Here is a 26,356-nt window from a genome sequence, read left to right as displayed (position 1 = left end):
TTGACTACATAAGCAGGGGTTAAAACAGAGAAGCCCTGAATGAAAGGCAGCTGCATGAAAACCAGCCCTTTAAACCTCATCTTTATTTCCCCTTTCAATTCCACCTTAAGATTCTGATAATTTGTTTTTATTTTAAAGCAATTGCTGCTCTCACACACAGACACACACACACACACACACACACTTGGAACCCCTGTTCTTAAATGTGAGGTAACTAAACTCTAAACACATCAGGGATTGTGTAAGTCAGGTTTTGTCATGTCACCACACCTAACTTCTCCTTGAGTCATCGTAAGCCCATTTTATTCTGGAGAATTTAATGGCTGGGGTTAAACTGGTGTCAGCAGGTTTTTGTGGGCGAGTGAGTAGATGGCGCTCCAGTTGGAATTTTAATCATGCTGAGCCCTCATGGATATTTGGCCTGTTATTTATGTATTCTTTTTTTTCTCTTTTAGTTTTATCTTCTCTGTTTTTTAAAAAATATATATTTTACCCAGCTCCAAGCCTGAAGCATCTTGTGAGATAGAAGTGTAAGGGCAAGCAATGTACTGGAAAAATCCCTTGTGCAAAGTCCCCTTGAAATGAATGGACACTGATCTGAACACTAACAAGCATGTAAGATCATTAATGCACACTTGTGTTGCTCCCATTCACTTCTATGAGCCTTGTGCAGAAAAACATCCAAGAGGACTGTACCTTAAATAAATATATTGCATTTATTGAAAACTGTTTTGTTCTAAAATAAAATTAATGTTCTGTTAAAATCCCTTTGCCATGACAAAGGGTTTGTTTCGTTTTTTAAAAATATATATTATTGGAACATATAAAAAAACCAGAACTTAAAACACGAATTCTGAACTTAACTTATTAAGGCTCCCTTTAAACCAGAGAATGATGTCTTCCATCACCCTCTGGGTTTAGATGTGGGGAAGTTAGATAGGCAGACCAGTATTTCTATGAGCGATCTACTTGAAAATGCCGCAGCTGCTGACATCACTAAAAACTACATTCTTATTTATAAACACCAAGATAATGTTTATGGGAAAAAGTTGTAGTTTAACCACTGAACAAATGTTCTGATACGGCAAGAAGAAATGACGAAGGCATTTAAGGAAAAACTCAACACACTGTAAACAGAGAGTCTGAAATAGTTCTAGCTGTTTACCAAAATGGAGCCTATTGGTAACCATGAACAGATGTACAATCCTGGTGTCTTTGGGGTAGTTGTATTCATAAGAAATTCTTTATGTGAGATTTGAGAGGTTAAAAGAAGTTTCCTGTCTGCACAGTCAAAATATTATTGAAGCAATTCAGGTTGTCAGTAAAAGCTTAAACAAATTTGCTGATAATCCTGTTAATGACCTAGGTCAAGTGTTAACTGTTGTGGGTTATAAAATAGTTAAATTAAGGCTGCTGGTACCCTAGGGCAAATAGTATCATTACAGAAATGGATTAGAAAAAAAACTATTAAATTGCAGAATTATATCACTCCGTAGGTTCTCGATTCTACAAGAATAGTTCCAGAAGAAGTTCAACAAGAAAGTGGAGTCTTTGTTAAAAATTAAAATTAAAATCTCCACCTCAAACAGATAAAGTGGTGCCTTATGAAAATTCTAAGAGCACACTTTCAGGCTGAGATTTCAGGGCATATTTAAAAAATCTATTTAAATCTCAGCATGGAGCAAAATCCATTCATTATTCAGATGCTAATTCCTCCTGACATTTTCCTGTTACTGAATAGATGGCTCACGCTTTACAACTCTTCTATTATATATATATATATTATATTTTTATATCCAACTGAGATTTCTTAAAGGTGTGCATCACTTCAGAAACATACACACACAACTCTATAACGAACTCTATGGTTTATTTTTTTGAAGAAATTTGCTTAGAAAAAAATTACCTGTTTCATCACCTTTCTACTTAATTGGCATTTCAGTGAGGACATATCAAGTGTCTGGGACCCACTGCATACAGTAAGTCCGAGTGAGCACAAAGCTATAGATGCAACCTACACTGGCCCTTTTATGCTGGATATAAAATGGCAAATAACTTATTTCTGTGTATAATATTGCCGCATTTAAAATGGGCCAAAAAAATAAAATAATTGAAAGTATTACTTTAAAAGTCTAAACGCAAGCCAAAAAACATACCAAAATCCCTGCTGCTATAGAAATGCCTTTGTTATTTTCTATGATGTGAAATAAGCTTCTCAATTCATAGTATGTTTTATCCAGCACATTAAAAGAAACAAAAAAAAAAAAAAACTTTGCTCTGTTTGTGCTATATAAGCTGGGAGTAAAACATACCAGAGACTCCAAACAGAGTCTCTTTGGACTGCTTCTGACAATTTAGACAACTTCATCAAATACATTTCATTTTTTCCTGAAGATTCTGCAATGTGGTTTCAGTGGGTGAAGGGATATGATGGGTTAACTTAGTCATTAACAGGGCAGTCCTGTACATTGCTCAAAAGTAAGCTCCACTATGTTCAATGGCGTTTACTCCCAAGTAAGTGGGCACAGTAATGCAACTTCAGTGTAGTTTTTAAACCATCCCTTTCAAGTATGACAGATGTATACACTCTGAAATGAACACTTTCTGAAACACTGAATTCTTAAATGAAACAGTATTTCAGACTTACAGAAGTAGCCTTTAAAAGTAATTTTGTTTTTTAGAAATGCTCAGGGAAACTTTGTACGTTCAAACAGCAACACAATTCATTATTATTTCTTCTTCCAGTTTTTCCTTTCCAGTTCCTAAGTTTCTGTTACAAAGTTACAATTACAATAAAATTGTTGATCAATCTAAAACGGTGTTACTTCAAAGTTGGGTAGCTGAAGCCAGTAAGCGATTTACAATAAAAATTAAAGATATAAGCAACTTCTTGGGTCCGGCTTGTGATGAGCAGGGCGTGTGAGCCGGATTATAATACAGCAATAAGTTTGTAGGATTTAAAAATAAATAAATAAATAAAATAAGCACCACATTGGGTGTTGAAGTGTTTAAACAGCATCTTCTACGGACAGAATAGGCTTCCAAATAAATGTATAGAAGATAGCACCCAACATTGTAAGACATGAGCGTTCAAATAACAGCTCTTGGTGCCTCAGCTGCACAGTGTACTTTGCCAGCCAATGCGCTAGCAGCTTCACTGCTCTATTGACTGCATAACAACAGGACTGTGCACATTATCAATGAGTTCAACTGCTGAGAGCTGCACGCCACTCCAAACTGGCCTCCATTGATACTCATGCTTTATTAGCCAAAAAAGGAGTATAACAACAAGATTAATACCACCGCTTTCTTATCAGTAACACATGTTCTACTAATTATTCTGCTATTCTATGATGTACCAACTATTAAAAAAAACAAAAACCCAACCCAGTAATGAATATGCATTTGTGAAGGAGGTGATTTATTTTTTATTTAGAACAGGATATATTGAACCATTTCATTATTTTTTTTTTTTGGATGTAAAAATCAGCTACATCTTCTAAATCTATTTCCCATAGCCAGTAAAAAAACAAAACTCAGCATGACTGCTTCCCCCATTCCAAATCCAAAAATACCAGCAGCATTATTTGTTCAGTGAATTAAATATTCTTGCTTGCTAAACAAAATGATTGAAAATTGCTCAGTAAATAGAATTAACCAGGCAGGTGCAAGATTTGATGCAATTAATTCATACTAGAAGTTATTCCCCTCCTTTGGACTTTTTAATTTTAAATAGAAATAAATATGCGTGAAGACTTTTGAAGCAAAGGTTGACTGTTCACAGTGGTCTGACTTTACTGGGTGTGCCGTTTAAAGAAACACCTTCAATTGTTCCAAGAGGGGTGAAAACTCAGTCAGCACTATTCCCCCCTCCCAAATGTGAAGTATTTGATTGTCTTGGTTTCTGACTCAGCAAATGTTTTATCATGAAATAGATTTAAGTTTATCCAGAAATATTTATACATGGTGCTATTTATAAAACACAGGTGACTTTCTGGAGTGCTAGAAATCTATTATACCTAAAGTTTGCGATGCAAACAAATGCAATTAACACATGGCTTTAAAATGGAGGTATGTTTTAATAACAAACATTTATTTTAAGGAAGTGGGCCACCATCAATTCCCGCCCCCACAATTGTGTGTCACAATAAGGTATGTTAATGAGCCCCTAAGACTGCAAATCCTAGGGACACTTTTGCCTAGGAGTAAGTCCCATTAAACTCAAGGGAGCTTACTTCCAAGTAGACACAACACAAGATTGCACTGTTTAACTTGCTTCCATCAGTTGATACACATGGAACCATCAAGGCAGCTACTGAATCAAATAAGAAGCCAAGGCAAATTCAACACGGCTTCACAAGCGTTGTCCTTTATAGATATACCGTACATTTCCAGATGCACTTCTTTTCTTTCACCTTGACGCCTGTCTTAGCCACAAAACAGTTAGAACAATGCAAAAAAGCATCTCCTCCCCACAAGGTGTGAAGGCAGGCAAGCGCAAGGGGCTTCCCCGTCCGACTTTTCATGGCATCCCTTTTATGCTAATAATCCAGCTCATATGCCCTGCTCATCATAAACCGGACCCAAAGTAGGACCTTCGCCACTTTGTGACAGACAAGCCGCCAGTCTCCTGACAGCTGCCGCTAAATGCAAGGATCCTGCCTCCACCTGCAGTCTAGCGCCAGGTCACTGTCACTCCCGGGGAGGTGGGTGTCACCATCTCACACCCCCCAACCACCGTCCGCCAGCGACAGCCCCTTCTAACTTTGCCTCGCCGATGCGCGTCCGTCGTGGCCAGCAATGCGCCCTGGCGTCCTTATCCAGAGAGAGGCTTCCAATATATTGGGGGGGTCCTATCCCCCAAATGGCTGTGGAAAATAAATAAATAAATAAATAAATGCCGAAGGTGAACCTGCTGCCCTGGGGGAAACGACCAGGAGAGCCATGGACCAGGTTTCCAGCTGCGGGATCCAGGGAAGTTCAGGCACTCCCCCACGGCTCCCCTCGGGGATGCGCCCTGCCCGGCTTACCTTCGTTGGTGGGATGGAGGCTCAGATCCGCCCAGCAGCGGAGAGCAGATCCGAGGAGCAGCAGCAGCAGGAGGAGGAGGGCGCCGTGACAATCCATGTTGCTGGTGCAGAGGGCAGCGCGAGCTGCATATCTCCCTGAAGCATGCCACTGATGTGAGCGCTCCGATCGCAGGAGAAGTTACCATGCTCCGCTCGCAGGCTGATGTCAAGTTTGACACTGGAGATAAGGAGGAGTCTGCCGAGCTGGCCCGGGCGGACGGAGCCTCGCCGGGAGGCCCGGCAGGTCCTAGCGCACGCCTTGCGCGCGCGCACGCACAAAGAAGAAAAAAAGAGCACGAGGGAGGGAGTCACGGATAGGGTCTTTTCTGCGCGGATCGAGGAAGCGATCGAGGAGGAGGAGGAGGAGGTGGAGGTAGAGATGGAGAGGAGGAGGAGCAATCTCCAGAAGAAAGTAGGTGGCATGCAGGAGCCCAAGGCAGCTCGGCTCAGAGGCACGCCGGATCTGCCGGTAGATTTGCAAGTTAGCGAGAGCAACGGCGCAACGTCTTTCCTCAGTTCAGTGGGGCTGCGGGAATGAAAGAGAAGGGCGCCAAACGCACCTGGCTCTGTTCTGGTATATTGGAATCCCTGGGCTCGGGATATGCTCAGAGGCACCCTTGTTCTTTCATGCTAACCGTGTGCCTTTTTGCGCCTGGTTCTTATTTGAGTTCTCTTGTTTTTTGGTGTTTTGAGTTTTGTTTTTGTTTTTGTTTGCAAAAAAGGAAGTAGTAGATCCAAAAAGTCTGGAGTCTGCCCAGCCTTGCTTGCTCGCATTTATTTATTTTCCATTTTAAGCGCGCTTAAGGCGTTCTCTTTCCTTAGCAGGGGAAAGCGAGCGGCTCTTTTGATCAAGCCATCAAAAAGTAGAGACCGCCCCCCCCGCCTTCCCTCCGATCCCGCGGCAGAAGCTTGAAAGAAGCGGGGGGAGGGGGTGAGCAACCCCGCATAAGCCAGGACCCCCTCCCACCTCCGAGGCCCTGGAGCCTCCTTCTCTGATTTGGGGGTAGGGATGTGCAAAGAACAGAAGGCAGAGGCTCCTCCAACTCCCCTAGATGTGAAAAGGACGCGGGACACCCGCACCCTCTCCGGCTCTCTATATGGGGTGTGGCCCCCGGCAGGAGAAGCGACCTGGCCCGCGTCCTCGCTCACCTGCGCTCAGCCAAGCGGAGGACAGGTGGGAAGCCCGGGATGGGAGGCGCCTGCAGCAACCCCGCTCCCACCAGGGCTGCTCCCTTGGAAGGTCTGTTTCCTTCCTCTGTGGCACCGCTTCCCCTTCCCAAGAGAAAGTGGGAGAGACGAAGGAACAGGTAGAGACTCAGAGATGCTAAGCCGCTGAAGGGATCAAGCGCCAGCAACACCGTTACGCACTGCCAGCCCGGGTGGGGTGGGCTGCTTGGATCCACTCCCACCCTAGAGGGAAAGCCTAGGGAGCAGCGAGGGCGAGGAGGCTGTGTAGGGGCGGGGCGGGGGCAATCGGCGTAAATTGCGCGCAGTCGTAAGGAGCTGCCCTCGATTTCTTTCCAGGCTCCCCGGCGTAGCGAGTGGGGAGCGGTCGCTACTCTCCACCCAGCCGCCCACCCTCGCCCAAAAACTGGCAATGCTCAGAGAAGGCGGTGTTCCTAGGAGCAGTTCGCAGATTGGCGGGGGCGCGGGGCGAGGATCTTGCTATATTTATTCCAGTTTGGACAATAGCGTGTTGAAGAAATCAAAAGCGCCTAGCCGAAGGTGTCGTTTGGCACAGTCCCAGGCCCCAGCAAACTCTTCGCAACAAGCCTAGATTTTATTTTATTTTTATATTTTTTGGTTGCGCTGGTGCGTTGTTTTCGCTCCAGCTACACGTGGTAACAAAAGCTGTCGCGGTGCAAAATCCAGGCGTTTCATCCGCTTGGGGAAGGGGCAGCATCAAAGCATCAGTGAAAGTCGAAAATCGATCAGGCATGGCTTATTTACTCACAAGCAGTCGTTCGCCACCCCCACCCCTATGCCAGTCAGCCACCCCCCTTCGGGGATCCTCCCCTCTCCCCCTGCTTCTTTCTTAGCGCTCGTGGCATCAGACACTCCCCGCCGTTTCCCATTCTGCGTGACTAGACGTTAGCCCACACAGCTGCTTCGCCCCACCTCCCCTTTGTGATGTTGTAGGAAGGATGCTGGTTTCCGAATCGGACGCAGTAAAAAAACTAGTCGCGAGGCTTTTAGTTACGGAGGCTGCCCTCTAGGTTTGTAGGATCTCTTCTGGAAATCGGGTGTCTACGTGCGGTAGGGTGGGCGTCAGCTCAAGCTCCGGGAAGGGGCAAACTTCAGGCTCGAGGCTTATGTGCAACGCTTGACTCACCAGACGACCATGGAAGAGAGTGCCTCTGAGCATAGGGAGAGTACAGATCCCTCTTTGGACCCTCAGTGAGGGTGTGGATTTGGTTTTTCAGCTGCTGCGACCCCCACCCCCCAAGAAAACCCCACATGGATTGTGTCATGCTAAATGGAGAACAATAATCGTCAAAATTACTTCACTATAGAGGGAAATTATGGAGTCGTGGTGTAGGGTTTTTTTGGGGGGGTGGGGGGGGGAAATGCGTCACGGTTTAATTGTTTTATTTATTTATTGAATTTGTATACCACCCTTCATCTGAGTATCTCAGGGCGGTTCATAGCATCAAACACTTTGTTTTACTATCAAACTACCCAGAGAACCATGATGGCACAATTTAGGTGGAGGCAAAGAAGCAGTGGTTTGTCATGTCATTAGAGTCCGGGCCCCCCCCCTCCTAATCCTGGCTGTAGGCTGTAATGTAGATTAAGCTCATGGGGGGACGGGGGTTTATCAGTGGAGTTAAGACCGCAGCCTTGTGTTCAGTGATTAGGAAGTTATGTTGAATTAAGTGGGATTTACTCTGGAGGAAGCATGTGGGGCATAGGATGGGGCTGCTGGTGGTCATGCTGACTTCTTCATTCCATACCAAATATGCAAGCTGATATTCTACTGTGCCATCTGCAAAGCTCATAAAAACTCTAGTGGAGTGATCAGCTGCAGTGGGAAAAATCCAGAGTTTAGCATGCATTGAAGCAATCACTAGATCACCACCCCTGAAACTTGTGATGTGCTTGTATGTTCTTCCTCACCCCATGGCCAATGGCAGTGAAGCTAGAGCCATTTGCCTTGGGGGAATCAGCAGCGGTGGGGAGCATTAATCCCCCAACTGTGGGCCTGTGCCAGACTCAAGCAGAGGAAACTAACTCAAACCAAGACAGCTGCTCTTTCCAGAAGAACAAGACATCAAGAGATCCAGTCATAGATTTCCTGCGGATCATTTTAGTCTTGTACACATCCCACATGACTGCATATCAGGGTTGGGTAAATTGTGGCCTCTAGATGTTGCTAGACTCCAGCTTCCCATTTAAGAACCAATATGGTGTCATGACTGGAGGTTTAGGCTAGGACAGGGTTTACCAAACTTGGGTCTCCAGCTGTTTCTGGACTACAGTTCCCATCATCCCTGGCCACTGCTCCTGCTAGTTAAACTTCCTGTTGAGCACCTGATGCTTTATTATTTCAGCCAGCATTTTAAGGAGCTTCCAGATGACCTTTGAATTGAGCATTCATCCTGATCTGCTTGCAGGCAGTTCAGACAACGCTGGCTATTTTAATAACCATTTGCTCTTATTGGTTTGGGGCTCTCCTTATCACTTTCCTTATTGCAAAAAGCCAGTCTTTTGGGAATGTGAGTTTGTTGGGCAAGAGCACCCGAATCGCTTTTAATTGTGCAAACTGCATTTGCTAGCATGTGACCGAATCCCACCTGAAAATAACGACTGTTGAAAAGTGCCCTAAGTGAGACTTTCCTCTTGCTTTCATGATTCAATCCTAAGCACTTTAAAACTGTGGTATTAAGTGGTATTTTAAATATATATATTAAAAATGCAATGCAAATAAAAGAAAATAAAAAAACTATTAAAAATATCGGAGCCCATGCTATCCTCCTGTGCAGCTGGCACTGGAGCCCACATTCAAGGTTGTGTGAATTTGACTGGCCCTTACATAGACAATAATACCCATTCAGAGCCAGCAAATCGCACAAGAAGTCCCTTCAGCAACACAGCATTCAGCCTCTCGTTGCCTCACTGTGGGGATTCATTCTGTGACGCTGGGTATAAAAATAAGGATGATAAAACAGCCTCCCGCCAAGTACCTGCCAATAAATCACAAAAGAACCATCTCTTTCTGTCTCTCCATCCCCCCCCCCACTGCCCCATACACACATGCGGCTTTAGCAGTTCCCGAGGGAGCCTTGCTATAAAAGATGACATAATTCATGGAAAAACCCGGGCCTCTCCCTTTAACATTGCAGGCCATTCACAATCTGATAATACTGGGTTACTGCTCTTTTCCCAGCTCGCGCTCACACAATTGCGACCAGAAGCAATGCTATCAAAACTCAAGTAACTCCTTGGCAGAGGTATTGCGAGTTTGTCAGTCACGTTCCCTTTGCCACAGAGAGGCAATTGTAGCCCTTTATGCTTCGGGAATTTGTCAATTTGGAAGCTTAAGATAATAATTCGCATCCCGGGAAGTTCTTATGGTCCCTCTGAGATGCCCTATATGCAAACGAGGCTCGCATATTCAGCCCTCATCTTTCTTGCTCACTTGGCCGTGATTCCGTTGGCACCAGGCGCTTGTTATGTAGAGCTGATCACCCTCTCATACTTTCCACTCGGAAAGCATGTTTTTAATAGAATTCATTAAAGGGCTATGTCTTAAATCCTCTGCTCCATTTATCTAGTCGTATAGGCCTCAAATGAAGTCATTCTGAGGGCTGCTGCAGGGAAGATAAATGCCAGGCCTGCTGGGATCCATTAGGGCTCTTCTACACGTCTGCCAGCTTGAGGGAAGTGAGAAAGGGAAATAATAAGGGATCAAACTTCTTTCGTTGGGCAGCACTGTGCAGGCACATTGCCAACCTCTTAGCCCATCAGGGCCGGCTGTAGATTTGGAGCAGCCAAGAATATGGGCACCCATCACTGACTGTACGCTTAAATCTTCACAGGCCTGAATAAAGGCAGGGCAATTGGTGACCCTCCAAATGAGGATGAACTACTACTCTCAATATCCATGTCCTTTGGGCGCACTGGCTTAGACTGATGGGAGCTGGAATCCAAGCACACCTGGGAGGTCACAGCCTCTGCCATCCCTGGTGTGAATCAAAATATGAATGTCACTGAACACAACCTCACTGAAGTTATGAGTGACCAGGCAGAGGCCTTCTCGGTAGTGGCGCCAGCCCTGTGGAACACCCTCCCCTCAGATGTCAAGGAAATAAACAACTACCTAACTTTTAGAAGACATCTGAAGGCAGCCCTGCTTAGGGAGTTTTAATGTTTGATGTTTTATCACTTTATTATTATTATTAATCCTGTCGGGAGTCCAGCCAGATGAGCGGGGTATAAATGATTGTAGATTTTTATTTTTACTTTTATTTTATTATTATTATTATTATTCTTATGATCAGCTTTATACTCTTCATTGGCAAGCACCGTGTACATGTGTGAGTGTGGGAGAGAAACTTACAGATAGCCATAGTGCTTACCTATGTGGACAGAATTGGTGGCAGGGTGGGGGGTGAAGCAATTTTCAGTTTTATAGGCAACTGATGAGGTGGAAGGGGATCCATTTCATAGCCACCAGATACACCTCCCACTAAAAATACATTTCACCACACACATGCAAGGGGGGGGGCAGTGATATTAACAGAAACTACTCCCACTGGTATCTGCCCCCACCTTTTGCTACTCTACGTAGGGGGTAAGAGAGCCCAAAATAATATCAATATATTTCACATCTGGCAACTAATGCACCTCTTTGATTTCAGATAGTACATGAGGACTAAGCCTCCTAGAGCACAAGATACATCAGGAGGCTTGGTTTGGTCAGAATCAAGTATACACTTCCAGAGTTAACACTAAATACATTATTTCTGGCAAATGAGCCACCATAGCTGCTAGAGGGCCATGAAAATTTGTGTCCCGGGCTTTTTAGATTTGTCTACTTATGTACTATCTGAAACCAAAAGGACGCATTGGTTGCCAGATGTGATTTTCCCCCCAGCTCTCCTATCCCACTAATAGGATAGCTGCCTAAAATCACTGACTCAAGTCACAATGGATTCAGGTTGTGAATACTTTCCCCCCGTTACACCTGCTTAAAGTTCTTCCTATCAAGGTCGTAGTAAGCTTAGCAAAAAATAAAACAGCTGAATGTGGGAGGAATGTATTTGCAGAATATTATTTTTTCCTCATTCTCTCCTTGAGTTTGACATGAGAAGCATCCAAAGCTCATGGGACTTCATAATTGGATCCAATATAAGCTGCTTAAGCAATAGTGCCTCAACTCAGATTGAATGCAAAGTAATTCTAAATTTCAAACAATTCACTACATTCACAAGCATTCAGCTTCATGTGATTTTAACCTCAGATCTTTTACACTCACACATACACGTGCAACATGAACAGGATGTCATGCCTGATTACATGTTTCTTATGGAAGTTGGAGTATATAGGTAGCATACATAGCTCATCATGGACTCAAGGATTCTGAAAACAACACAAAACTAGTTTGTTTCTTATAGAACCAAAATGGAAGCTGTGTGTTGTTTTGTTTTCCATTTATTGTTGGAAAAACTTTTTGCTGTGCAGTTTGCCACTTTAAATGCACATCCTTTTTTTCTGCCTTCATGTCAACTTATTTCAACAGCAATAGTTCAACCAACATGTCTCTAACTGTACATTTGCCTACTGTAAAGATTCTCTTAAATGGTGCTGAAAGAATATCGCCAGAAGGAAATATAAATGCAATGTTTCCCAAAGTGTGAGATATGCCGTATTGAAAGAAGAGTTGGTAATTTTGTGGACAAGCGCAGGAAATAGGCAACTTAAGGAAAATTCTTTTTTTTTCAGATTGCCAGAAATCAAAAAGAATTTGAGTTTGTGTGTGCTTTCTCTCCATCATACTGTAGCCTGTATAAAGGCAATTTTGTGTGCATTATTTACTTCAATAAGAATAATTTGCTTCTACTGTAAAGGTGCCTCTGAAGAATAGGAACAGGCATTATTGGCATTCTGCATTACAGGATAATGCAATCTATCCACTCCAACTTCCATAAAACCGTTCTGGAGAAACATGTAACTATGATTTATGGTATCCTGCCAATGCTGCACTTTTATATATTTTTTAATATATCTGAGATTAAAATCCTTACTAAACGCAAACTTTATATTGCACATTTTTCTTCCCTTAAAACAGAAAGTGACACCACCTTTCTGGGAGTGCGAGATCGAAAATTCTGAACACACGGTCGGAGTGCTGCGACAACATGCTTGAATACAAAATAGGAAAGCAACTTTCTATGTGATGAAAAATATTACGGGATTATTAAAAGTAACTACAGAAGTGATCAATCATTCTGTCCCTGGGGGCTCAAAGTTGCAGTCTGATTCCAAAAAGGCTTTTTAATGTCTACAGAGCTTGATTTGCACTTTTAATTAATTGCACCACATATAGTAAGACTCCAATAGTCAAGATTTAAAATCTCTGTAAATGGCACTTTTTTCTTTCCTTTTTCTTTTTCTAATTAAAAAGCTCAGGATTCATTTTTAATTCAGAAAGGGTGCTTGCAGGGAAATGTAACTGATGGAATTCTCTCTTTACGAAGTTCAACAGCACCTTTCTCTATGATGTCTTAGTACAATGACCTGGGTCCCATGCTCTACAGTAACTTAACTGGAGTCAAATTGCAGACTGAAATCTCCTTAAGGCAGGGACCTGTCCTTTTGCTCTCTGTAAAGCACCATGCATGTTGATAGGGCTGCGGTCATCATTACCTTATTGTCACCTTGGGGCGGACTGACATGCTCAGAGTGTGAGTGAGAGGATTTATTTCTACCGGATCCAGAACGCAATGAAACAACCATATATTATTTACTTATTTGTACTTCTTAGTAAGATTTCTTACCTGCTTTTGAACACAAGGTCTCTGGGCAGGTTGGAAGTACAGAAGGACAAGTCTGTCACCTTTGTTTCTCATCTTTCCAGTCTTTGATCCAGTCTGCCACATTTCTGCAGCAGTTTGTGATTACTGCGATTATTTTTAAATCCTCATGAAAATTCATCAGCATTTTAGTGCAAATTTCTGCTAATAAGCACATCTCTGTTTGCAATGTTGATTAAATACACACATTTCTGCAAACATTTTTTATATATTATTTTCACTTCCATGGGTATTTTTATGCCATGTATTCTTTTTATTTGTGTTTGCAAAAATGCCTGGCAGGAGGTGATGAGAGCTGTAGTCTAAAACAGCTGGTGGGTTAGCAAAGGTTGGATCAAAACATAAGGGGAAGCGGAGAACTTTTGGAAAAAAAAGTAACAGATTTTTTTCTTGAAACAAGAAATACACACACACATTATTATTATTATTATTATTATTATTATTATTATTATTATAGTATTATGCTACCAAAATGTCAAGAGATTTTTTTAAAAAAAGAATGTATACAATTGGCTGCAGATTACTAATAACAACAAATAGCTTTGCTTGTTGCTTCTTGAGATTTGGAGAGTTTCCTCCAGTCTTAATAGCATTGGGCCAGATGGACCAATCGTTTGCTTCAGTATAGGGTAACTTCATATGCACGTAAGAGAAATGATGCTGGTTTCACTAGTGGAAAAAGTATCTGGAGGTTCAAATTGAGGTCTATCTCAGTCCTGTTGCCTGATAGCCATTTCTAAAACAAGACATCGTAGGTTTAGAAGCTAGAACCTTCGTACAATGCATGTGTTCTGCAAAGAGGAGCCGAATTTCCACATTTTGTCTCTTATTATTCCATATGGAGCAGGAGGTGCATAAGTAAACAACTTCAGCATGGTGTGACCCATACTCAAAATGTCTGCTTCTCTAATTTTCAGTTCTCTGCTGGTATTTCCCAGAACTGCTCTCCATGCAATAACTGCATCTTTCTTTTCTGAATAAAATATTAGTCCTTATCTAACGAGTATCCCTGTCACTCTGCCCTTTGATGTAATAATAGTTTGTGGTACAAAACATAATGCCACTTGGTTCTGCAAAAAATTAATGAGGCAACAGAAAAACCAAAAAGACCTTGTTTCTGAAAGTTTGACATCTGGTATGTAGCTGTACCTAGACTTCAATTTGAGCACATATGCCTGGCCAATAAATAGCTTCTCAAGCATTCTCTTAACATAGCTCAATTCCCAGAAGACTCACATGGATGATGTTCCGTATTTCTTTCCATAGGTCTGGTCATTCTTCAATAATGAGTCCATCATGCATATTTAACTCTTCTCTGAAGCTTCAACAAGCATGGATTTATTTTGGACCTTCCAATATTCTATTAGCCATTCTTGGGAAAAAGTATTTTTAAGGAATTTGTAAAATTCTGCCATGGAAGGCCCTAAACTGTGAAGAGAAGACATAATGGAGGGGAGGGCTTGCCAGCATGGCTCCACCTTTCCTTGTAGGTTTGCTTACACGCAAGAATACTGAAAACCTGAGTAAGGCTACAGTAATGATCCTGGGAATTAAAGTATTCCGTGAGTGAGCTTGGGGTGAAAGAAGTTCTAGGAGACACCCAAACAGAACAAAACATTTGGCAGCAGCCATTTGGGGTTCTGTTGTAAAAGTTGTACACTGTTACATAAAGTTTGTCCGTCCCCCCCTTGCCCTGATTTTGGAGAGTTTGCCGCAGAAAATATTATACAGAATTTCCTTTTAAAAGCACAGTTGCCTTCCCAGGAGAAATATGAGTCACTCGCTAATTCAGTCCTGCTGAGCCCGATCGCTGATCTCCTTGCTCTGGTCACATACAAAGGCTGTTTGTTTTCTTTTATCTTAAAAAAGTGTCAAGAGAAGTCTGCCTTTCATATAACTTTCTAAAGGGCTGATATTTTCAAAAGCTATAGGAATTTTGTTGCAATGGCTGTCAACTTGTGCAACTTGTTTGCACTTGGCTTCCACCCCCCCCCTTCCCCACAATGCAATCTTGTTTCCCAGTACCAGGTCTTAGTGCGCTATTTTAATTGCTTTTTCTTATGGGTCTCTTCATATGCCATATGGAGAGCCCTCTAATATCAGACTGAGCTGTGTGTGTTCTTCTAGTCTAGGACTTTATTTCCAGCAGTGACCAACCAGATGCTCTGAATGCTTACAAGCAAGACATGGAGAGAACCTCCCATATTGATGACCTCCCCCCCCCCCACTCCAGCAACTGATATTTGGAGGCACCATGTCCTTAAACATAGAGATTCGATTTAGTTATCATGACTGAGCTAATATCTGTTGGTGAATCTATTCCTCACCAGTGTATTTAAGACCATTTTAAAACCGCCTAAGCCTCTGGTTTTCATTACATCTGTATTGGTCTGAATTCCATAAGTTAATTATTCATTTCATGAAGGACTTTGTTTTAGCTAACCTAAATGTATTGGCAGACAATTGTATTCTTCGCTGATCTCCAGGTCTAGTTTTATGACATGTTGGGGTTTCTTTGTCTCTATTTTCTCCACCTTATGCATACTTCTGCTGTACTAGGGGCTGCACAACTATTGTCAGGCTCCGGGCTCTTGGCTTCGTCTTCCCCTTTTGTCGTAGATAAGCAGGACAAAGTGAAAAGAGTCTATTTAAAGAGTCTTAAATGATCACAGCAAAAGAACAAAGCATCCATTCTTGGAATAAAGGTGTTCCCAATTAAGGATTCCACCCACTTCCCCTCTAGTCACTTCCGTCTTGCAATCTGATCTCTCAGCCACCCTGCTTTTTTGTGTAGCCACCTTATCTGCTCTATGTGACCTTGGACTGGTAGTCTGTACACTTTCCAGCGAGAGAGTCTGTTAGCTCTCTCTCTTCCAGTTCTTCTTCACTTTGCTGTTCACCCCCCAGTTTTTCCCAATTTTTGTCTTCAGAACTATGCCCCTCTGCAAACCACTCTTCCAAATCTATACTGTTCCACTGTTCCTGGGCAGTTTCAGGATCCTGGTCAGGAGCAGGGGAAGGGGGAGGCTCCCACCATTACTCATCAGAGTAGTACTCCTCAGCCTGGTCTCTGACAACTATTTGCATTGCTCACCAAATCCACCTATGACCTACTCCTTGCTGCTGCCACCACTAACCCCCTAGGGCCAGGGGGTTGGAAAACTTTTCGGCTCCCACATTGGCCTAGATCAGCCTTTCTCAACCTGTGGGTCCCCAGATGTTGTTGAGCTACACCTCCCATCACTCCTAGCTAGCAAGGCCAGAGCTCAAGGATGATGGCAGTTGTAGTCCAACAACATCTGGGGACCCACAGGTTGAGAACCGCTGGCCTAGATGATCCTCAGGGTCCCTTCCAACTCTACAATTCTATGATCTTGTGGCAGCTGTTGGCAAGTGCAATCTACAAAATACAAAAATTTAGAAAGAAGTGAGAGGGGTGATGTCTAGTGTGTCTAGTGTAGGTACCTGCCTCAAGGAAGGAGGAGTGAAGAGAAGTGATTTATTGGGTCTTCATAGAATCATAGAATTTATTGGGTCTTCACTGTGACTTGAGGATGCCACAGTTGTGGCTGAGTCCAGAACCTCTGCCCTAGGGTAGGCAATTAATTCAAAAGTAGTGGGACTCCTGACATTTAAGATGAGACAGATCAATTTGTCTCAGTTTACCGCTCAGGTGATCCAACCAGCCTTTAGGCTTCCATTGCTGGATGATGCTAAGGTTTATCCTGACCTATTCAGCCCTGGATTCCAAGGAATCCTCCTATTAACGTTCACAAAGTTTACTTTTGGGGTGATACTGGCTTGTGCTTCCCAAAAGAGTTCTAACCATTCTAAAGGAGAAAAACATCAAAAATAGCTGAGAGGGAGTGGGATGCAAGGGAAGGGAATTAGGTAAAGCTAAATAAGTCTTGTGTCAAATAAGCATGAACAGATCTTCCAAAATCGGTCTCATTTCCTTTTTGCTGGAACTCAATCATTGGTTTGTTCCATCCTGTTTTGTGAAGATTTTTAAAAATAATGTATAAAAAGCTTGACATTTAAATTATATGCATTCTTCTACACATTATTGTATGAAATTTTGTTTGTCAAAATATATATTTTTCAATGCTTTTCAGTGCACTTCCCCCCCCAAAGACTAATCCTATACACATTTATCTGTAGAGAACGTACTTCTCTGTGCACTTTTCACACACTGAAATTGCATTGGAAAATACAGAAGAGTGCGCCATCCAGTTGGGAATAGCATTCCAATTCACCAGCAAGTTCAGGACCTTCAGGACTATGAAACTGGGTCAGTCTGCCTCAGTCTTGATACCAGCAGTGACCCACAGGTTTGGTGCATGCTTGAATAACAGCAGCATGGGGTATGTGCATAGTCAAGGCACAGAACTGGAGAGAAGCATGGGCCACCAAACTGCGTGAGTGGGGAAGACTGAACAAAATGAGACTGAGAGGTGCTCAGTTATAGGAAGGAGACATTCTGGTGGATCTTAGGTCTGTGGCATCATTTAAGACAGGGCTGGATGGAAGGGACATTCAGTGCTGGTTAAGTCAGGTCCTGAGATGTTACAGAGAAATCATTGCAAGTAACCCTCTGCTTAGTAGGGAGTCTCTCACCAATCAAAACTCACAGCTAGGTATGACCTAGACATGCCTCATATGGGAAAATGGAGATGTTTCCTAAGAAATGCAAATTTAGGCTTAATCCCAATCCCAGGGGAAGGTGCTTGTTGGAGGCTTTCTCTGTTACTGTCCAATGTTAATGAATGCTAAATAAGGGTGTTCACTTGCATTAGATATGGTAGAGGTTCTAGGGTCTAATTAGGCTTGCACTTACATGATCCATCATATGCCTGATGCCTATTGATTAGGACAGCGAAATCCTCTAGAGCAGCTACTATGGGGAGGATATTTGGTGGGAACCACCAGGGCTTTCCCTGATGCTTAGCTTGAGCTGCCTCCGATTCTGTGCTCTGGTTGGTCAATGGAAAGCCAAAATAATACATTATCTAAGCGTGTGTGCACAGTTTCGGTTGAGCTTCTTGGTTAACACTATGGAACTGCCACTTGAAAAGCGGCTTCTGATATCGATTGAAGGAATGTGCAAGCCATGGACCATATTGGGTGTAACAGTTTTTTGGGTGTGATGTGTTAAGTACTACCTCTTTAAATCAGATACCTTCTTCGAGTTATCCTCCTAGTGCTGTGGCAATAAAACTGCTAGCACGTTTGTAAAGCTAAGCAGAGTCCAGTATAATTTCAAATTGGATGGGGGACCATGTGCTGATGTTCTTGCATTGCAGGGGTTGGACTTCTTGACTCTCAGGGTCCTTTCCAACTTGGCAATTCTTTGTTTCTTGGCTGGCTTCTCTCTCACTGAACTCCTTTGAGCTCCTGAGTAGCTTAATCCCTTCCCAGCGACACAAACATTTATATTCCCTGCACTGAGTGTTTATATTTGATTATTGATTATCTCTCCCCACCCCTTTGTTTTGTGTGTCTTGTTTTTACGCTGACATTTCAAAACACAAATTTTAATGTATTTCACAAATTATTGTTTTTTAATATGTGTGTCTTTAGCTCTCAGATGTGTTCACATTGTGGCAAACAGAGTTTTGTCTATATAATGTGTGAAACATCCTAAAAAATACAGAGATGTGCACATTTGGATTTATTTATTTATTGCCACAGAATAGGTCTTTTTCTTTGTCTACTTCTCAAGGGTTGTCATTATATATTCTGTGGTCCTTTCTCTCTGTAGGCTTAGACCATAACAATAATCGCTTTTGGAAAAGTATATATAAACTTTCCCCGTTTCCTTCGGGAAATATTTCTTATTTTCTTCCTTTTGCACATCTTTTGGGAGCTACTTAGAGTCTGCTTCCTTGTCAGGCTCACTTTACATTTTTTGAGCTTGCCTCTTGCACCCGCTACCTGTGTTTCCATCTCTCCCTTTCATGAGAGCATATTTTCAGTATTGTTGCTTCAAACACACACCACAGTTGTGAACCATCTTCCAATTGCAGAGAGGCACTCAGAATTCTTAGCAAGTAGCATCCGCTGTAACCATGGCAAATCTCAAGTTTACATCCAGATAGAAGGACTTCTAAAGCCTTTTCCATATGACGAAAAGCCTCCCCCCACCTCGGTTGCACCCTGATGTTCCTACCATGCAATCCCTCCTTCATGTACAGTAAAAGGAAAAAAAACACTGCATGTGCTGCGGGATATGAACTATCTTCCCCCCTTACTCTGGAGCTGCAGAATATTTCATTAATTTATTTACTTGTTACTTTTGTAGATGGCTCTTCCCAAGAGAGCCCCGGGCAATGTACAATCTGGTATCCAAACACAAAAGAGATATCATAAATAAAGCACAGTAACCAATAGAACTTTAAAATATCTATAAAACTCAGAACCATTAAGCACACCAAAAAACATCCACAGCTGTTAGGTATTAAAAGAAACTAACCACAGTTTGTAAAAGCCTGAACGAAATAAAACATTTCCAACTGACATCTGAACATGTAAAGTGAGGACAAACATCTCTCTAAAGGGAGGGCATTCCAATGCAGCACACTTTTTAAAGGCCATTAATATGCACTGGGAAGAAGGAAATGGAGAGCTCTCAAGACTTTTTATTTTCAGGAAAAGGTGTGCACAAGAGCTGAACCTGACTAGGGACTGGCAAGAGGTTTGTCTAGATGTTGTCTTGTGATTCTACCATTTTCAACCTGGCCAGGGACTGGGAACCACTGGCCCCTCCAGAAGCTGTTATACTTCAACTCCTCTATTAGCCCCAGCCAGAACAGCTAATGGTCATGAATATGGAGGGCAGAGAAATTTGATTCAGTTTGCATTTAAAGGTGAACTTTAAATGAAACACAGTCATCCTCCAAGCCCTGCACTTCTCATTCTGCAATGCAGTAGCCTGCATGGGCGTGGCCGGGGGGGCAGGGGGCAATAAATAAAAATACTTAACTGATCAGTTTCATCACAGATAGCTCAGTTCTGCCCCTTCCCCAGCAAAAGTCCTGCCCCCCAACAAAAATGCTGGCTACGCCCATGGTAACCTGGCTCAGTAATTCTTTAAAAATAAATAAATCATGTACTGCAAAAATAATATGTAAAAATGCATTATATTAGGCAGAATTGCTTACAAAGATGTGTGCATCAGTAGAGTTTCCATTAATATGCTGATGAATTTTGATGAGGGATTTTTAAAAATGCAAGCTGATGTAGAAATGCAGAGAACTGAATTTAATACAGTGGTACCTCGGGTTAAGTATTTAATTCGTTCCGGAGGTCTGTTCTTAACATGAAACTGTTCTTAACCTGAAGCACCATTTTAGCTAATGGGGCCTCCCACTGCCACTGCGCCGCTGGAGCACGATTTCTGTTCTCATCCTGAAGCAAAGTTCTTAACCCGAGGTAATATTTCTCAGTTAGCAGAGTCTGTAACCTGAAGTATATGTAGCCCAAAGCGTATGTAACCTGAGGTACCACTGTATTGGAAGAAAATGACCAACTGGGAAAAAAAACTGAAAGGAAGTTGAGAGTTATACTCCTGTAATGTCCTGAGAAGGCACAAGTTCCCAGTCCCTGTGTAAAGCAAATGTAGAGGTATACAGATTAGAGAAAGAATGGGCAATTTCTTTATATCTCCCTGCCCAGTGAGCGGAGTGGATTCTCTCCCTGCAAGCTGGTCAGGAGCCAAAACCACCAATTTTGATGCCCACTCCACTTTCCCTAGGAAGGCTCTAGTCCCCTTCAATGACAAGTCTTCTCAGTGCTGGGAAAGAAATGTCAAAGGAAGTGAAGTTCAGAATAGAAGCCCCCCCCCCCCCTTGTGAGGATTCTAAGGAAATGCTAACCTAACAGTTTTGCACTCGCCATCTGAAGTGAAAAATAATATTCTTGAGAAACACAAACCTTAGTGAATTTGTACGTCAGACATCCAAGTACTGGCATTCTTTCGTGCTTTTTCTCTGTGGATGTTAATCTACACAAATCCCTAAACTGGCCACTGGGAGGCCACTGAAAGAGTCAGCAAATGGTAACATCCTTCATTTTTCCTATTGTCTTGGTGAAGCAATTGCAAGAGAAGGGCTGTGCAGTACCTCAAGTCCCAATTCTCACTTTTCTGAAAGTAGTAATAGTAATGAAATTAATAATAATAATAATAATAATAATAATAATAATACATTCACTTTGAACCATATACTTTCCTCTGCTTATCAATGATGTTTTTGTGCATTGTTCCCGTACTTCGGGCTCCACAACGAAAACAAAAAAGATTGCTGTCTGTCTTCTTCCCCTTTTGTTTTTGTGGGTAAAGTATTTCAGTGCTAATGCTGCCAGATGGCCCTTGTTCTAAGGGACGCCCATTATTTTAAACGATCGTCCCCAATTCCGGAATATCACATCTCCGCAACGCATAATGGACCTCCCTTATTTCAAAACACTGTGGCTCTATAGAAGCCCATAGAACAAACACCACAGTTTTGCAGCATCCTTTATTATTGGAAATGTCGATCTGGCAACCTTTGTCTGTTCTGTAGGTCTGCAAGCAAGAGTTAACACTGCTCCCTTATTCAGCCCGATGAGCCAAACTGTCGGGCCCTGTGCCCTGATTGTTTCCTGCTATCAGAAAACAAGGGCAGTTTCTTTCTGTGCCGTTTCCTTGTCTGTATTAACAGAAAGGCCTAATTGCATAAAACGTGGGGAGTCTTTTGCAACTGGCGTGACATTCAGCATGACTCACAAGAGCCTGATACTGCTTGGCCTGTCCTATGTAACATTGGCCCCCAATTCGTTAAACTGAAGTTGCTACCCAAAAAGGCTCCTAAGGGATCTGCTACACAGATTCCCTTCCAAGACTGAGGTCTTTTCCTTCTCTTTATTAAGAAGAGTCAGGGTCAAATTAGATGGTTTTAGAGGGAGACTCTTGAGAGTCCCATGGACTGCAAGAAGATCAAACGTATCCATTCTTAAGGAAATCAGCCCTGAGTGCTCACTGGAAGGGCAGATCGTGAAGCTGAGGCTCCAATATTTTGGCCACCTCGTGAGAAGAGAAGACTCCCTGGAAAAGACCCTGATGTTGGGAAAGATTAAGGGCACAAGAAGGGGACGACAGAGGACGAGATGGTTGGACAGTGTTCTCGAAGCTACAAACATGAGTCTGACCAAACTGGGGGAGGCAGTGGAAGACAGGAGTGCCTGGCGTGCTCTGGTCCATGGGGTCACGAAGAGTCGGACACGACTAAACGACTAAACAACAATAACAACAACAGAGGGATGGAGCTGAACCCATGACTTTTTGACCTCCTTCCTTATAACATCATCTACATTGCACTGTTTCCTATGGCATGCTCTGAAGGCATGTGATGGATCAACCCTAAATATACCACCTTGAGTTCCATACTGGGAGGGAAAGTGCATGTATGATCATAATTCCTATGTGTTTCCCCACCCCTGATTCTTATCAGTGACTAGCTGGCAGAAAAGGGACAATGTGTCAGGCCAGATCATTTTGCTGACTGAGATAAAGGACAAGATGCACCCACCCGTCTCACAAACTTGCACAGACACAAAATTATTTGTACAAAAGCTGACTGCACTGGTAGTTGAATCACACCTTGAAGGCTCCACCACACCTGAAGGCAGCAGACTAGTTTAGAGGTCTCAGCAGAGATTATGTGACACACATAACTGTTGGTCTACACTTCTCTGCAGTCTCTCAGCATCTGCCTCTCTCTGCTCAATCTCAGTCTGGCCCTGAGATGCCATGCCACACTCTGACTGAAAGCTGAATGGAGAGTTGCAGAGATGACAATAACACAGGCATTCAACATTGCACTATGATGAATGTTCTGCCCATGCAAGCATTTCAGCTTGCCAGACAGACTGCCCTCCCCCAAGTGCTGTTCTGCGGGTACTCTTGAGTCCCCCAAACCAATTCTTGGGGCATGGGGGGCACAGAGGAAGGAGAGGAGGAAAACCCCATTGTGCAAGCAGAAGTCTTTGTGCAGGGCTTCCGATGATGGGTCCTGCCCAATAATTCCATCTTCTCACACAGGTGCCACAGATAATGGAATGCAGCTTCCTTGGCAAAAGCAGCAACCCGAGTCCAGCATTGAAGGAATGAAATAGACCATTGGAAACCATATCCTGAAATCTCCCAACATTTGAATAGATAAGTAACATCTTACTATATTTTATTCTTGTGTCCTGCTCTTCCTTTGGAATCCTCATAGCTAGCGATGGGACTTATTTCTCAGTAAGACAATATCGGAACATAATTAAGAGCAGTCCTGCTGGGTCATAATTATGAACAGTCCTACTGGATCAGACCAAAGGCTTATCTTGTCCGGCATCCTGCAAGCCTAATTAGACCCACAAGGCCTCTGCCTTTGGTCTGCAGTGTGACTTTCTCTAAACCCTGCCCGTCTGCCATATGGAGACACATGACATCACTTGAGTCTGACCCCATTCAATGGGTCACCTCTGGATATTTTTGTGCTTCTGCAAAACCTGGGTTTTCTCCAAGCCTGCTGATACCTCTGTCTCATTGTGTAGATGATGGAATTGGAGAATAAGTTTTTTATTAGTATATTCTATAAAGGATGACCTCAATGGGGGAGTGGGATATGAGCTATTCTGACCTACACAATTTGGCTTGTGCAAAGCTTGTAACCTGTTTGTGTGTCTGAGGCATTTAAGCAGTTGGAATGACCGCACAGTGTTAAGCTGGTGGCAGAAGTTTCTTCTGACAATCAGGAGAAACAAGAGACAAGCAATGACCAATTTATGTGTGTCCAATTGAGGTGCGACCAAGTACGGTGCCGAACCTTGAAGTGACTTCAAAATTGATAAAAAGGGCAAAAAAAGCCATGAAAACAGCACTTAGTGATCCCATGAGCCTTTGCAGGTATATATTAGGAGCTCTTTCACCAACTGTTGAGGCCTGTAGAGAGTTGGAGTTTGAGCAAGGAGGTTTGGAGGGAATGATTATGACGGATTTTGGCATCTGGAAACTTCTGCTGGTTTTTCAAGGGTTTCCAGGGGTTTGGATGTGTTTGCAGACTTTTCCAATGGTGTTTCAAGTAAATGTGATTTCACATAAATGCACAGTGCCTTGGAGCATAACTCCCAAGTAAATTGGGAAATGACTGCAGTTGTTGGGAGAGAGGCTTTGGGTATGTGGGGCGAGTGCCACAGAGCTTCATGAATTTGGGGGGATCCAAATTCAATGCCTTAAAGAGAAGAGCTAGTGCTACCAACAGGAGTGACTGGCAGCGTGAGACAGAGTCACCCTCCAGTCAGTGGTGTATCTGCTACTTACCAGGATGGTAGGGGTGGTGTCAGTGCACCACTGGAGCCAAATAATTGCTCCAGCTGGTATACTGATATAGGTCTGACCTCAGTGCCACATGCCCCTCCCTTCCCTTTGGTGATAAGCAGCAGTGATGTTGCATCTTGCAGCAAAGAGTCCAGGTATACTCATTAAGAAATACACACAGGTCTTGTGTGTATTAATCTTTGGGACTTGCTGCCCATTAGCATTAGGCAAATGCCTTTGCTGTATTATTTTCAGCATCTCATCACCCCCACCCTCATAAGCCAACCCAGGAATGTAATTTTAGCATGCAATTCTATTATATATAATTGTTTTAGAATTGAAGATTTTATTGAAATTTAAAATGTTTTTGTTAACTAGTTTTTCGTTTTCGCCTTTATTGCTTTTTAAAAATTATATTTTGGATCTTTTCTTTGTAAACTGTTTAGCTGTCTTTTATCAAGTAAACTGTGTATCAGTTTCGTTCACTAAATAAATAATAGCACCAGACAGACACCTTTTGCTGTCTTCCTTTCTGTGCCTGCTTAAAAACATTTTTGTTCAGGCAAGCCTATCCAGGCATGTAGAAGTTACATGTGTGTTCTCTCTTTTTACCTGATGTTAATTTTTAATCATCCTTTGAATGCTTCAAAACACCTGGGGTTTTTGTTTTGAGAATTTTAATGTTTTGTTTCATATTTTTGCACACCACTTAGGGCAGTGATGGCCAAACCTGGCCCTCCAGTTGTTTTGGGACTATAATTCCCATTATCCCTGACCTCTGGTCCTGTTAGCTAGGGATGATGGGAGTTGTAGTCCCCAAACAGCTGGAGGGCCATGTTTGGCTATCACTGACAGAGGGTTCTCTCACAATCAGTTATGTTAAATAAATAACAGTAAACTGGGTGAAATCAAGGGTTCAGGACATCAGATTCCAGAACACACCCAAAACTGTGAAGGGGTTTGGCCTTCATAAAAGAAAAGCACTCAGCACTTGTTCTGTGATATCCAGCCAAAGTTAGTAGCCTTTTCTAGTTGTCAATTCACCCTGCTACCCATTGCACTTTGCAGAGTGCTATTGAGAGCACGTGCTGCATGCCTTCAGAAAGAGCCTTAACATAATTTGAAGTTTGGCCTGCAAATAGAAACTACTCTGATAGAGGTTGTGGTCATATGCAGAAAAATATCATTTACCACCACATTAGCAGTTACGGTTTCCGACACTAAAGATGGGAAATTCATAACCATCCTGTAATTTAGACTGTCAGAGAAATCAATCATACTTTAGAGTTAATGCTAACTGTAAAATCGAGCAAGAAGAAAAGGCTAACAAATCCAATATTTTCATCCACAGCCTGAAGGCAGGGGAATCAACTCCTCCCAGATAACATCCGAAAATCCAAACCCCACAGAGTGAAGTAAGCAGAGAGGAAAAGCACCAGAACCAGGTGACTGCAGACAAACCGATTTGAAATGATCCCACAACCCCCCAAATTTCACCATTTTCTGGGGTTCAACTGAAACTATGTTTAGAGAGGAGTTGAGCCCTATACATAAGCTCTGTCCCAATCAATTGCAACCTGTGTCAGCTCTGGTCCATAGCTGTCAATGTTTCCCTTTTTTAAAGGGAAATTCACTTTTTCTGAACAGGATTCCTCGCAAGAAAAGGGAAAAGTTGATAGCTATGCTCTGGTCTCAGAACATTGTGCAGCATGAGGAAAATTTTGGGAGGGGGGATTTTGTCAAAAGCTTTACTGAAATCAAGATACCCTACATCAACAGCATTCTTGCTAATGTTTGCAGGGACTTCCTGCACTGCTAATGCAGTCAGTGTGCCATGGAGAGGATGGGGTAAAGATACAGGTGTTCCCTGGCCACATACCTGCCCACTGATCCACCTGCCAGACAGTCAA

General features: G+C 42.8%; 1 protein-coding gene and 1 long non-coding RNA gene across 5 annotated transcripts in view; one reads left to right on the top strand and one right to left on the bottom strand.

The window, feature by feature from the left end:
* EPHA3 (EPH receptor A3) overlaps positions 1-5,230 on the bottom strand; it is a 211,463-nt gene extending 206,233 nt beyond the window's left edge. For 3 of the 4 annotated variants that reach the window (XM_079974773.1, XM_079974774.1, XM_079974776.1), the window contains exon 1: positions 5,031-5,230. In XM_079974773.1, the coding sequence (XP_079830899.1) occupies positions 5,031-5,127 (97 nt within the window). In that variant the 5' untranslated portion in view covers positions 5,128-5,230. The remainder of the gene's footprint in view (positions 1-5,030) is intronic. The other variant, XM_079974775.1, reaches the window with a different exon arrangement.
* A 130-nt stretch (positions 5,231-5,360) lies between these two features.
* LOC307215549 lies at positions 5,361-26,212 on the top strand. The gene is made up of 3 exons (XR_013838569.1): positions 5,361-5,481; positions 25,798-26,027; positions 26,126-26,212. It is a non-coding gene; the product is annotated as an uncharacterized lncRNA (long non-coding RNA).
* Positions 26,213-26,356: the final 144 nt, after the last annotated feature.

The sequence above is a fragment of the Podarcis cretensis genome (genome assembly GCF_951804945.1).
Source record: "Podarcis cretensis genome assembly, chromosome: 4".
NCBI lineage: Eukaryota > Metazoa > Chordata > Lepidosauria > Squamata > Lacertidae > Podarcis > Podarcis cretensis.
The sequence above is the reverse complement of the archived record's forward strand: the minus strand, read 5'-3'. Positions and strand labels throughout refer to the sequence as shown.